The sequence below is a fragment of the Pan paniscus genome, chromosome 2 (assembly GCF_029289425.2).
Source record: "Pan paniscus chromosome 2, NHGRI_mPanPan1-v2.0_pri, whole genome shotgun sequence".
Lineage (NCBI taxonomy): Eukaryota > Metazoa > Chordata > Mammalia > Primates > Hominidae > Pan > Pan paniscus.
In genome coordinates this window covers 48828328-48841846 of record NC_085926.1, presented here as the reverse complement: position 1 = coordinate 48841846, position 13519 = coordinate 48828328, and the positions used below count along the sequence as shown (strand labels likewise).

The following is a 13519-nucleotide window of genomic DNA, read 5'->3' as shown; positions in this document are numbered from 1 at the left end:
TTTCACTCCTGTTGCCCAGGCTGGAGTGCAATGGCACAGTCTTGGCTTACTGCAACCTCTGCCTCCCAGGTTCAAGCAATTCTCCTCCCTCAGCCTCCCAAGTAGCTGGGATTACAAGCACATGCCACCATGTCTGGCTATTTTTTTTGTATTTTTAGTAGAGATGGGGTTTCACCATGTTGGCCGGGCTGGTCTCAAACTCCTGACCTCAGGTGATGCACCTGCCTCAGCCTCCCAAGGTGCCGGGATTAGTGGTGTGAGCCACCGCACCCGGCCTTATTATTATTATTTTTTGAGACAGAGTCTTGCTCTGTCACCCAGGCTGGAATGCAGTGGTGCAATCTCAGCTCACTGCAACCTCCACTTCCTGGGTTCAAGTGACTCTCCTGCCTCTGCCTCCTGAGTAGCTGGGGTTACAGGTGTGTGCCACCATGCCTGGCTAATTTTTGTACTTTTAGCAGAGATAGGGTTTCACTATGTTGGCCAGGCTGGTCTCGAACTCCTGACCTCAGATGATCCAGCTGCCTTGGTCTCCCAAAGTGCTAGGATTATAGGCGTGAGCCACTAAGCCCAGCTGAGGGAACTTTAATGAAATTATATCATGTGTGTTTGTACTCACTTACACCAGTGCTTGGCCCAGAGCAGCATCCCATAGCTGCAAAGTGATTGTTGCAAATAGGATGTGGCTGCTAAGGAACTTCTCAGGAATCCCTGAAGGGTCTAGTGCCAAGCTTGGCTTTTCTACATTCAAGAAATCTGTGGGGGCCGGGTATGGTGGCTCACACTTGTAATCTCAGCACTTTGGGAGGCTGAGTTGAGAGGATCACTTGAGCCCAGGAGTTTGAGACCAGCCTGGGTGAAATAGTGATACCCTGTCTCTATTAAAATAATAATAGCTGGGCGTGGTGGCTCACGCCTGTAATCCCAGCACTTTGGGAGGCCGAGGCGGGCGGATCACGAGGTCAGGAGTTCAAGACCAGCCTGACCAATATGGTGAAACCCCATCTCTACTAAAAATACAAAAATTAGCCGGGCGTGGTGGCGCATGCATCCCAGCTACTCAGGTGGCTGAGGCAGGAGAATTGCTTGAACCCAGGAGGCAGAGGTTGCAGTGAGCCGAGATTGCACCATTGCACTCCAGCCTGGGCGAGAGAGCGAGACTCCGTCTCAAAAAAAAAATAAAAAAATGTAAAGTAATAATAATACTATATTCTTTTTCTTTTTTTTTTGAGACAGAGTCTTGCTCTGTTGCCCAGCCAGGAGTGCATTAGTGTGATCTTGGTTTACTGCAACCTCCACCTTCTGGGTTCAAGTGATTCCTGTGCCTCAGCCTCCTGAGTAGCTGGGATTACAGGCATGTGCCACCAGGCCTGGCTAATTTTTGTATTTTTTGTATTATTATTATTTTTTTTTGAGATGGAGTCTTGCTCTGTCACCAGGCTGGAGTGCAGTGACTCGATCTCAGCTCACTGCAACCTCCACCTCCTGGATTCAAGCGATTCTCCTGCCTCAGTCTCCTGAGTAGCTGGGACTACAGGCATGCACCACCATGCCCGGCTAATTTTTGGTAGAGACAGCGTTTCACCATGTTGGCCAGGATAGTCTCAATCTCTTGACCTCGTGATCCGCCCACCTCGGACTCCCAAAGTGCTGGGATTACAGGTGTGAGCCACCATGCTTGGCCATTTTTGTATTTTTGTATTTTTTTTTTTTTTTGAGATGGAGTCTCACTCTGTCAGCCAGGCTGGAGTGCAATGGCGCAGTCTCAGCTCACTGCAACCTCCACCTCCCAGGTTCAAGCCATTCTCTTGCCTCAGCCTCCTGAGTAGCTGGGATTACAGGTGCCCGCCACCACGCCTGGCTAATTTTTATATTTTTAGTAGAGACGGGGTTTCACCATGTTGGTCAGGCTGGTCTCAAACTCCTGACCTCGTGATCCGCCCGCCTCAGCCTCCCAAAGTGCTGGGATTAAAGGCATGAGCCACTATGCCCAGCCCATTTTTATATTTTTAGTAGAGACGAGGCTTTCGCCATATTGGCCAGACTGGTCTTGAATTCCTGGCCTCAGGCGATGTGCCTGCCTCGGCCTCCCAAAGTGCTCGGATTACAGTTATGAGCTACCATGCCTGGCATTTTTTTCTTTTTAATGCTTTTTTAGTCTACATAAATTACTACCATAGGCTAATGTTTAGAAAGCAAATAAATTGAACCAAATCTGGTCACCCAATTAAAAAACAATTTTACTAATAATTCAGGCCAAGCGCGGACCTCCTGGCCTCAAGCAATCCCCCTGCCTCAATCTCCTAAATTGCTGAGATTACAGGTGTGTACCACCATGCTTGGCGAAGAGTTTATGTACTTTAATTCACCTCTTTCTTGCCACTAACAGATGTCCCAGCTAGTGGAATGTATTTCATGACATATGAATGGCTGAAAAATATCTTCACTCCGGAGGGAAAGAGGTGAGGAAAATATAACTTGGAAGCCACTTTCCCCAGTCATGGGTGCGTTGCCCTCTCCTGTGGGTGAATCTGAAAGCAGAAGTAGTTGTTGTTCCTGGCTCCATGTCTGCTTTCCTCTTGTGGCTGCTGAGGTCCAGCTAGCTCTTCTTACTCTGTGCCTCAGCCAGTGGAGCAAATATTTGAAACAGGTGCATGAAACCTCCTCCAAGGAGTGCCAGCAGCACTGGCCTTATACCTCCTCCCTCCAACCAGTTTCTGCCTGTCTGTAACTGCCCTGTCTGCCACAGACAGGATAGTCTGAATGCCACTCTCACAGCCTTTGTCTAACTGGGGCTGTGGTTGGTGTTATACAGGGTCAGTGAGCTCAGTGCCCCTCGGATCTTGGTGGCTGGGGGCATTGCAGGGATCTTCAACTGGGCTGTGGCAATCCCCCCAGATGTGCTCAAGTCTCGATTCCAGACTGGTGAGTGGAAGGTAGTGGGGTGGACAGGGGGAGAGTGGGTCCCCAGCACTGGCTAATCCTGGGGTGCAAAGCTCATAAGGCCCTAGGGATACTCACTCTCCATGGCAGCACCTAGCATCTGCCTGACCAATATTCTCCCTCACAGTCATTTGCATTCTAGGAACCCTAGATTCATTTTAATGACAGCCTAAACACAAGGTAAGTGTGATAAGAAGTCAAGTCCACTCTTCCTCCCCCACATGAACAGAAGGGCTGTTTCATTCTTCTTCCCTCTTTTCTATTCCCTTGGCACAAGTAATTCAGGCATTTGTGCATTTGTCCCAAGGTGAACTGTTGTCTATGGACTGGTCCCACATGACCTGCAAGGTGTCCTTTCCCTGTGCTAGTCCTGACCCTTCAGGAAGACTTAACTGCTAGTTTCTCCTTCCTGAAGCCTTAAAAATTGGGTTCTGCCCCACAGCACCTCCTGGGAAATATCCTAATGGTTTCAGAGATGTGCTGAGGGAGCTGATCCGGGATGAAGGAGTCACATCCTTGTACAAAGGGTTCAATGCAGTGATGATCCGAGCCTTCCCAGCCAATGCGGTGAGTAGCTGGCAGGGCTGTGCTTTCCCTCTGGGGCTCAGGGCAGGGTGCATGTGGTTTGACTTTTGCTTGTTCCTGGGATAGGACTGGGGTCTCAGTTTTCCCAAAGCCCTATCTTCAGCCAGAGCATTCCTTATTTGCTCCCTTCCTTGAAAGCTGTCAGGAGGATTTGCCTTTGGGGATCTCTGAGGTGAGGGGCTTTGATTTCCTGACCTGGCCATTAGAAGTGGGCAGTTGTGAGGTCAGGCATGGTGGCTAGTGCCTGTAATCCCGGCACTTTGGGAGGCTAAGGCAGGTGGATCATCTGAGGTCAGGAGTTTGAGACCAGCTTGGCCAACATGGGGAAACACCGCCTCTACTAAAAATACAAAAATTAGCTGGGCATGGTGGCGGGTGCCTGTAATCCCAGCTACTCAGGAGGCTGAGGCAGGAGAATTACTTTAACCCGGGAGGCAGAGATTGCAGTGAGCCGAGATTGTACCATTGCACTTCAACCTGGGTGACAAGAGCAAAACTCCATCTCAAAAAAAAAAAAAAAAAAAAAAAAAAAAAGAAGTGGGCAGTTGTGGAATATAAATTTTCTTCTTCTCTTAAAAATGAGAGAGTAGAGCTTGCATCCTTGATGTGGAGTGGGTGTGGGGTTAGGGAGGGGCTCTGGTCCTGACAGGGCCAGCAAAGCATAGTGCTTTGAATAGTCTATGAATAGTTATTCCTGCTGGCTTTTTTCTTCCTCCCAACCCCTTCTTAGGCCTGTTTCCTTGGCTTTGAAGTTGCCATGAAGTTCCTTAATTGGGCCACCCCCAACTTGTGAGGCTGAAGGCTGCTCAAGTTCACTTCTGGATGCTGGAAGCTGTCGTTGAGGAGAAGGAGTAGTAGGCAGAACTAAGCAGTCTTGGAGGGCAAGGGGAGGGGAATGGTGAGATCCGAGCCCTGTGCATGGACTTGGTGAGACTGTTGCCTTAATGACATCCTGCACCGTGTATAACTTAGTGTGTCATTTTGAAACTTGAATTCATTCTTATCAATTTAAGGGATCTTAAAAGGATTTGGAAATGGAACAAGTAGCTTCCAGACCAGATACTACCTGTGGCAAGAATGCTGCCTACCAGTTAACTGCTGGTCCTACCACAGTCAAAGTATTCCTCATTAAAGAGAGAATCTCAGGTTCTCACTGGAGGCACTGTGCATATTTTCAACCAGATCACCAGGAGCTGAGATCTTCTTCAGTCCCTAGCCAGGAATACCCATTTGATTTCCAGGGTGCCATCTAATCCTGGGCTGTACATGTGGATATGGACTTGAGGCCCACCTCTGTGTCCAAGTGGATTGAGCATATATGCCTAGGAGGAGATAGACTGTTAATCGTTGGATTTTGATTTTTTTTTTTTTTTTTTTTTACGCGTGCAAGTAATCAAAAGTAAAACTGGAGTAGCCTAATTTTCTGGGAGCAGGTGGAGAACTTTCCCTCCTACACAGTGAGGACAGTCCCAGTCTGCTGGGATAAGTGAGAAAGCCCAGGGTGTAGGAAGGCCCTTTTTACATACTCTTTTCTCATGAGAGCTCACTATTTTAACAATAAACAATAAACGTTGTTTCTAATTTTTGCATTGTGTTATATTTTCTTCTTTTGATTCTGGGACATTTCAGCAGGCAGCCTGTGGCCTTGGTGGAGGCTTTCAGGGATCCAGTATTCTTCCCTGGGAACCTTAGGCTGGGGATCCAGCAGGAGGAGGTGGAGGAGGAGGAAGTTTTGGCTGACTCTGCCTTCTCTGACTGCCCTAGCCCCGGCTGCTCTAGGGAGGGTGTGTGGGGTGGTGTGACCCGACTGGTAATTGTTCACACAGGCCTCAATGCAAGCCTGGCAGGCAGGCCCTCCCAAGGCCCAGCCTGCAACCCATCCCTTCATTTATTCCCCTCTCTTCCCTGAGCACCATGGGTGTCTGAGCTAACAGATGGAGAGTCAGTTGTTCTAAAAGGACAAAAGCAATCTCGGGTTTTCATGTGGGCTTTGGAGTTGCTGTGCGATCTGAGGTAGCTAGCTTAACTTTACTAATCAGGCAGATTATGCTATCCAGGTGTGTCCAGAAAAGGTGAGGGAGTTGGAGAGTCATAAGCTAGATTATTACTTTCTGGTGGAGGGGAGAGCTTGCTGAAGCTACTGGAGCTGGGCTTTTCTGGCATTGTCCCATCTGGTGGTCACAGTTACAGTTACAGTTCCACTGGCACTTCCTGTCTCACTGCAGCTGCATAGAGACTCCTGGACTTTGGCTTTAGAACCATCACTCTCTCTGTCTCTAGTTTTGAACTGTTAAAAAAAAAAAAAAAAAAAATGCTGGGCGCACTGGATCATGCCACGCTTGTAATCCCAACACGTTGGGAAGCCAAGGAAGGAGGATCACTTGAGTCCAGGAGTTCAAGACCAGCCTGAGCAATATAGTAAGACTCTGTCTGTACACAAAATTTTTTAAAAATTAAAAAATTAGTCAGACATGGTGGTGTGTGCCTGTAGTCCCAGCTACTCAGGACGCTAAGGTAGGAGGATCACTTGAGTCCAAGAAGTTGAGGCCACAGTGAGCCGAGTGTGCATCACTGCACTCCAGCCTGGGCAACAGAATAAGACCTGGTAAGAAGGGCAGGGACATACCCCTATCTGGGAGTTGGGGCTGTGTCAACCCAGCAGGAAGTTGAAGACTTGGGACTTTAAAGAAGGAGGCTTTATAGCTTGGAATATGTTTCTAAATGACCAGATAGGAATTATGGCCGAGGAGAAAATAACATTTTTGGCCGGGCACAGTGGCTCACGCCTATAATCCTAGCATTTTGGGAGGCCGAGGCGGGTGGATCACTTGAGGTCAGGAGTTCAAGACCAGCCTGGCCAACATGGTGAAACCCCATCTCTACTCAAAATACAAAAATTAGCCAGGCATGGTGGGGCATGCCTGTAGTCCCAGCTACTCGGGAGGCTGAGGCAGGAGAATCACTTGAACCTGGGAGGCAGAGGTTGCAGTGAGCCAAGATCGCCTTACTGCACTCCATGCTGGGTGTCAGAGTGAGATTCCATCTCAAAAAAAAATTTATTTTTTGTTAATTAAATTTTTTAGAGACAGGGTCTCACTTTGTCGGCCAGGCTAGAGTGCAGTGGTGAGATCAGAGCTCAGCTCATTGCTGGGCTCAAATGATCCTCCCACCTCCACCTCCCAAGAAGGTGGAACTATAGACACTTGTACAGTACACCTGTAGTGTACTGCTGTGCCTGGCTATTAAAAAAAAATCTGTAGAGATGATGTCTCACTATGTGGCCAAGGATGAACAGTTTTTAAAGATGAAAATCGTGTATCCTCTGTCTGGCAAGGTTAATTAAATGTTAAGCCTGCTTCCTCTAACGCTGCAGGATGTCTTTGTTTAATATCTCATTGATTTGAAGATGGCCATATATGTGTCTCCTGAAGCTCTTCTTTTTAAATCTTATTTTATTAGAAAAAAATTTTTTGAGATAGGGTCCACTCTGTTACCTAGGCTGGAGTGGAGTGGCATGGTCATGGCTCACTGAAGCCTTGACCTCCTGGGCCCACGTGATCTTCCCACCTCAGCCTCCTGAGTAGCTGGGACCACAGGCATGTGTTACTATGCCCAGCTAATTTTTTAAATTTATTTTTTGTAGAGATGGAGTCTTCCTATGTTGCCCAGGCTGGTCTTGAACTCCTGGGCTCCTGCCTCAGCCTCCTAAGTGCTGGGATTACAGGCATGCACCACTGTGCTCAGCCTGAAGCTCTTCTTGATATCACCCAGTCCTGAGACTGTTCTAAATTTTAAATTTAAATTTTTTTTTTTTTGAGATGGAGTCTTGCTCTGTCACCCAGGCTGGAGTGCAGTGGCATGATCTCAGCTCACTGCAACCTCCACCTCCCGGGTTCAAAAGATTCTCCTACCTCAGCCTCTGGGTCTACAGGCACCTGCCACCACGCTCAGCTAATTTTTGTATTTTTTGTAGAGATGGGGTTTCCTCATGTTGGTCAAGCTGGTGTTGAACTCCTGACCTCAAGTGATCCACCCGCCTCAGCCTCCCAAAGTGCTAGGATTACAGGTGTGAGCCACCACACCCGGCTGAGACTATTCAAAAACCTCAGCTTTTGCCTAGAAGCCCCTGTAAATGTATTTGCATTTCAGCCAAATGCCAGCCATTCCCATGGCTTAGGATCACTTTTACAGTCTGTGCCTCTGGATAATTTGCCCTTTGAAAAATTTTCCATTTTAAAATGGAGTATTTTGGTTCTTTGATGTTAGTGATGGTAGATTATTTTAGTCCTTTGGGTGTTCAATAGATGTTAAGTCAAATAGGGAAGCCCCTGGAGGCATATTTGTGACGGGAGCAGAGCAGATGTTGAGTAACTCCCTCCTGGCTGGTGCTTCCTTTTTATGATGCACTTTGAAATGCCACCTGTTCCTGATATATCTCTTCTCTTCCTGACAGGGGTAAGGAGTAGGGGAAAATTGGGGCCTCCCTAGCAATTTCTCTTTCACAGACAGTCACAACTGGGAGCCAGACAGTGATTTTTTTAAACAACCAATTGGTGATAAAAGCCTCACCCAGGCATCAAGAAGCATATAACTGGGCCAAAGGTGAGGGAAGGAGCACAGGTTGTTGCAACAGTGATTGTTAAAAGCACAGTAGCACCATTTCAGCTATAAAGTCATACTATCTCTACCCCACAGTTGTTTCCCTACAGCCTTTTTTTTTTTTTTTTTTTTTTTTTTTTTTGAGACAGAGTCTTGCTCTGTCACCCAGGCTGGAGGCAGTGGAGCGATCTCAGCTCACTGCAACCTCCGCCTCTTGGGTTCAAGTGATTCTCCTGCCTCAGCCTCCCGAGTAGCTGGGACTACAGGTGCCCACCACCACGCGTGGCTAATTTTTGTATTTTCAGTACGGACGGGGCCAGGCTGGTCACGAACTCCTGACCTCAGGCGATCCGCCTGCCTCAGCCTCCCAAAGTGCTGGGATTATAGGCATGAGCCACCGTGCCCAGCCTCCTTACAGCCTTTTGAGGCTGGAACCCCTTACATCTTTTGTAACCTCCTTATAAGTTTATTCTCTTATTTCTTTATCCCCTTGTAACTCAATGTTTAATGGGTAGGGATTTTTTTTTTTTTTTTTTCTGAGATGGAGTCTCCCTCTTTCACCCAGGCCAGAGTGCAGTGGCACGATGCTGGATCTTGGCTCACTGCAACCTCTGCCTTCCAGGTTCAAGTGATTCTCCTGCCTCAGCCTCCCGAGTAGCTGCGATTACAGGTGCATACCACCACGCCCAGCTAATTTTTGTATTTTTAGTAGAGATGGGGTTTCGCCATTTTGGCCAGGCTGGTCCTGAACTCCTGACCTCAAGTCACCCACCCACCTCGGCCTCCCAAAGTGTTGGGATTACAGGTGTGAGCCACTACACCTGGCCTTAATTTTTGTATTTTTTGGTAGAGATGGGGTTTTACCATGTTGGCCAAGCTGGTCTCAAACTCCTGACCTCAGGTGATCTGCCTGCCTTGGCCTCCCAAAGTGCTGCGATTACAGGCATGAGCCACTGCACCAAGCCTCTGAGTAGGGATTTTGACTTCCACTTTCAGATGCGGATGCCAAGGCTCAGACAGGGTAAACTGATCTGCAAAGGTCATTGGCAAATTGATAATAAAGTGGGGATTGTCTGGGTCTCCTGAAGAAAGACTTGTGATGCTATCAGAGGCTTGATCCAGGCTCCAGGAGACCTGTCTGTACCACCTGGTCCAAGCTTAGGTACTTGGCCTGTGAGTCAGATCAGGAGTGGCACACAGAGTCCTGACAGCACTGGGAGGGCCCCAGGGCCAGGTGTCCCTGAGGGGTCCCTTTTCTGCTTTCTCTGCTATGGTAAGCATGCAGACCTGTGATTTTCTAGCCAGCTTCCCTGTGCTTTCTAGGTTCTGTCCTTGCCCTGAGGTGTCTCAGATGCAGACCCTGGGTCCACTGCAGAGACTGACATTTTCTCAGGACATAGTGTCTCAGGCATGGGGATGGCTCACAGGTACACAAACGTGGCCTGGGAGCTAACTGCTCCCTGGAGCATGGGCACTTGTTAAAACAGATTAGATTTCCTGGGCAAAAGGCAATGGCCTCGCTGGAGGAGCCACAGTAGAGGCTGAAAGACAGCTTGGGTAAGGGCCGAGAAAACATAGCCCACTTCCTCAATCTCTCTTGCCAACTAAAGGCTCATGAACACTTCTAAGGCAACATAGAAACTGTTGCTTGTAGGAACTAAGTGAGCTGGGAGTACTAAATCCAGGAAGGCCTGGCATGTAGAGGTGGTCAGGTGACCAGCGGATCCCAGGAAATGGGTGGGGGACTGGAATGGCTTAGAAAAGTGGTCCCTTGATCAAGTAAGAGGGAGGTTTTCCTGCTGGACCTGAGTCCTGCAAGTATGCAGAGGGCATAAGGTATTTAAGCTGGAGGATCTGAGCCAAGAGCAGGCCTTCAGAGGAGTTCAGGGAAGTTTAGGCCCCTCTCTTCATCTTGGAGAGACAGGCAGAAACGTTTGAATAACAAACCTATCAAGAGCACACAAAATTCATTGTTTTATTGGAAACAGCAATGGTACCCTACCCATTTTCGTTTTCACCAAGACCCGTTGCTTTTGGGCTAAACAACATGTGTCCCACCTGTGCTACTCTGCATCCATAGTTGCAAACATCTCTGCAAATTGGCCCCATTGTGTCCATATCTATGCCTCTGGTTGGTGATATGGCAGTTTGTGCAAGACGTTGACTGCCTGCTGAGTTGTGAGTAGGATTAGATTTGAGTGTAGCACCCTCAGGGTTCTGGGGCCTCCTCCTGTGTACTTCTCTTCCTTCTAAGAGTCTCTGCTGTTGGCCTTTTCCACCATCAGTTGCTCTTGGCAGCTGTATCTCAGTTACGGGCTGCCTCTGGGTTTAGTTGCCATGGTAACCTCCAGTGGTGCAGCTGGACAGGCTTGAATGCAGGCAGGATAAATGCAGGATAAGGGTAGAAGATGCGGGGTTCAGGCTCCTGGTGTTCTGTCCTGTTACAGGGCCCTTTTCTTTAGCCAGTTCAACTAGACATTCATGAAGACCCTGGGGGCTCTACTTGTTACTGAAGGGTTGACCAGAAGTGGGAGAGATGGACCCCTGCTCTGGGGACCAAGTGCTGGGGGAGAGTGCCAGGTTAAACCTGGAGGCTGGCTGCCCATCCTTGCTCTAAGACTAGTCTATGGAGACCCATGAGGAGCAGCTGTAGGACTCCTGCTTTCTGTGGCTATATGGCAGACACACCTGTGTATGGTAGCTGCACCTGACAGCAATAACTTAAGCATACTCTGAGAATGACCCTGTATGGCAGATGCACCTGAATGTGTTAGGAGTTCCAAGTAAGGACAAGCCAGAGATTCATTACTTACCCATGAGGAATATCTGAGCCCCCATTCTGTCCTGTGGATGTACAGGGGATTGAGCCCCTTTGTTTTGGGTTAAATCAAAGTTGTTAGGGGGAGGGTGTTAAGTGAAAATGCTATATATACTGCATACTTTCTGCAGGTGGGGCAGTTCTCCTATCTAGCCCACCTCCACTGGACTGCTCTGTATGCAAATTCCCCTCAATCAAACCTAAGTCTTGTTTGCTGGCTCTGGATCTCTTTTGGCCTCTCGAACCTGGTGCCATCCCTACTGAAGTTAATAGGGGTCTGGTGGCCAGGTGTGGTGGCTCACGCCTATAATTCCAGCACTTTGGAAGGCTGAGGCGGGTGGATCGCCTGAGGTCAGGAGTTCGTGACCAGTCTGGCCCTGTCTGTACTAAAAATACAAAAATTAGCCAGGCGTGGTGGTGTGCGCCTGTAGTCCCAGCTACTCGGGAGGCTGAGGCAGGAGAATGGCTTGAACCCAGGAGGTGGAGGTTGCAGTGAGCAGAGATTGCGCCACTGCACTCCAGCCTGAGCGACAGAGCAAGACTCCATCTCAAAAAAGAAAACAAAACAAAATATGGGTCTTTCTTGGCCGGGCGTGGTGACTCATGCCGGTAATCCCAGCACTTTGGGAAGCTGAGGTGGGCGGATCACCTGAGGTCAGGAGTTCAAGACCAGCCTGGCCAATATGGTGAAACCCCATCTGCACTAAAAATACAAAAAATAAGCCGGGCGTGGTGGTGCGCACCTATAATCCCAGCTACTTGGGAGGCTGAGACACGAGAATCGCTTGAACCTGGGAGGTGCAGGTTGCAGTGAGCCGAGATCGCGTCACTGCACTCCAGCCTGGGCAACAGAGTAAGACTGTGTCTCAAAAAAACAAACAGGCCAGGCGCGGTGGCTCACGCCTGTAATCCCAGCACTTTGGGAGGCCAAGGCAGGCGGATCATGAGGTCAGGAGATCCAGACCATCCTGGCTAACATGGTGAAACCCCGTCTCTACTAAAAAATACAAAAAATTAGCTGGGCATGGTGGCGCACGCCTGTAGTCCCAGCTACTCTGGAGGCTGAGGCAGGAGAATGGCATGAACCTGGGAGTTGGAGCTTGCAATGAGCCGAGATCATGCCACTGCACTCCAGCCTGGGCAACAGAGCAAGACTCCATCTCAAAAACAAACAAACCCAAACAAACAAAATGGCCAGGTGCAGTGGCTCACATCTGTAATCCCATCACTTTGGGAGGCTAAGGCGGGCAGATCCCTAGGTCAGGAGTTCAAGACCATCCTGGCCAACATGGCAAAACCCCGTCTCTACTGAAAATACAAAAATTAACTGGGCATGGTGGCAGGCGCCTATAATCCCAGCTACACAGGAGGCTGATGCAGGAGAATTGCTTGAACCTGGGAGGTGGAGGTTGCAGTGAGCTGAGATTGTGCCATTGCACTCCATCTTGGGCGACAAAAGGAAGACTCCATCTAAAAGAAAAAAAAAAAGCCAGGTGCGGTGGCTCACGCCTGTAATCCCAGCACTTTGGAAGGCTGAGGCGGGTGGATCACGAGGTCAAGAGATTGAGACCATCCTGGCCAACATGGAGAAACCCCATCTCTACTAAAAATAGAAAAAATTTGCTGGGTGTGGTGGTGCACGCCTGTAGTACCAGCTACTTGGGAGGCTGAGACAGGAGAATCGCTTGAACCTGGGAGGCAGAGCTTGCAGTGAGCAGAGGTCGTGCCATTGCACTCCAGCCTGGGTGACAGAGTGAGACTCCTCTAAAAAAAAAATAGGGGCCTGGCAGAACGGTGGCCCTCATTCCTTCCAGGATGCCTTTTGAATGCTCTGCTGGATGGGTGGTTGGCTGAGCCGTGGGGCATCTGAGAACAAGTCAGTAGACCTTCTCCAAGAGTATGCAATAAGGACTGAGCAGGAAAAAAGTTGGAGACTGCCTCTCCCCTCACAAAGTTGATGGTCTAACATTCTTCTCAGGGGTCAAGAAACTTGTCCAGGGAGACACTGCTGTTTATAATCACAGGCCCGCTTAGCCTAGAGCCTGGGCTGGCCTCTTCATCACTGGGGATGAGGGCTCCTTGCTCCCAGCTGCTCAGCTCCCAGCAGCATTGAGCTCCTGGGTGTGTGCCAAGCCTGTATGGGAGGTGATAGGGAGGATTTTAATTAATGCTGAGTAATTACCAGGCGGTGTTTAAGCATCCCAAATGCCCTCAGGTTCCCAAACCTACAGCTACTCTCTTCCTGGCTAGGCCTGTAAGGAGAGGGGGACTCTGCTCTATGCCCAGTGGGCCTTTGGTTAGCATGTAGGCTGTAGACTGGACATCCCAGGAAGGTCTCCACCTTTTTCAATACCCTTCCAGTTTGGTAGGAGGAGGAGGGCAATTTGGGAAATAGTCTGGCCTCTACAGTTCACCTATACCATCTTCCCATGGGCAAAGGATAACAATGCCTGTGGTCTGCTCAACTTCATCAAGCAGTGTTGACCTAGGGCCCAGTGTAGAATGTGGGGAGAGGAATGGGCAGACCTAGATCTGGGGACCCTGGTGAAAGTGCTCCAGGAGGAACAGGCACAG

General features: G+C 49.1%; 2 protein-coding genes across 2 annotated transcripts in view; one reads left to right on the top strand and one right to left on the bottom strand.

Annotated features, from left to right (window-relative positions):
* Positions 1 to 5113, top strand: part of SLC25A20 (solute carrier family 25 member 20) — a 42117-nt gene extending 37004 nt beyond the window's left edge. The window contains exons 6-9 of the mRNA XM_003818391.5: positions 2390 to 2462; positions 2816 to 2925; positions 3386 to 3510; positions 4259 to 5113. Coding sequence (XP_003818439.1) covers positions 2390 to 2462; positions 2816 to 2925; positions 3386 to 3510; positions 4259 to 4321 — 371 coding nt within the window. The 3' untranslated portion in view covers positions 4322 to 5113. The remainder of the gene's footprint in view (positions 1 to 2389; positions 2463 to 2815; positions 2926 to 3385; positions 3511 to 4258) is intronic.
* Positions 5114 to 10971: 5858 nt separating this feature from the next.
* LOC129397398 (zinc finger protein ENSP00000375192-like) lies at positions 10972 to 11587 on the bottom strand (the record flags this gene model as incomplete). The annotated part of the gene is made up of 1 exon (XM_055109889.1): positions 10972 to 11587. A coding segment is annotated over one exon (537 nt), but the record flags the coding sequence as incomplete, so codon positions are not given.
* Between the last annotated feature and the right edge of the window lie 1932 nt (positions 11588 to 13519).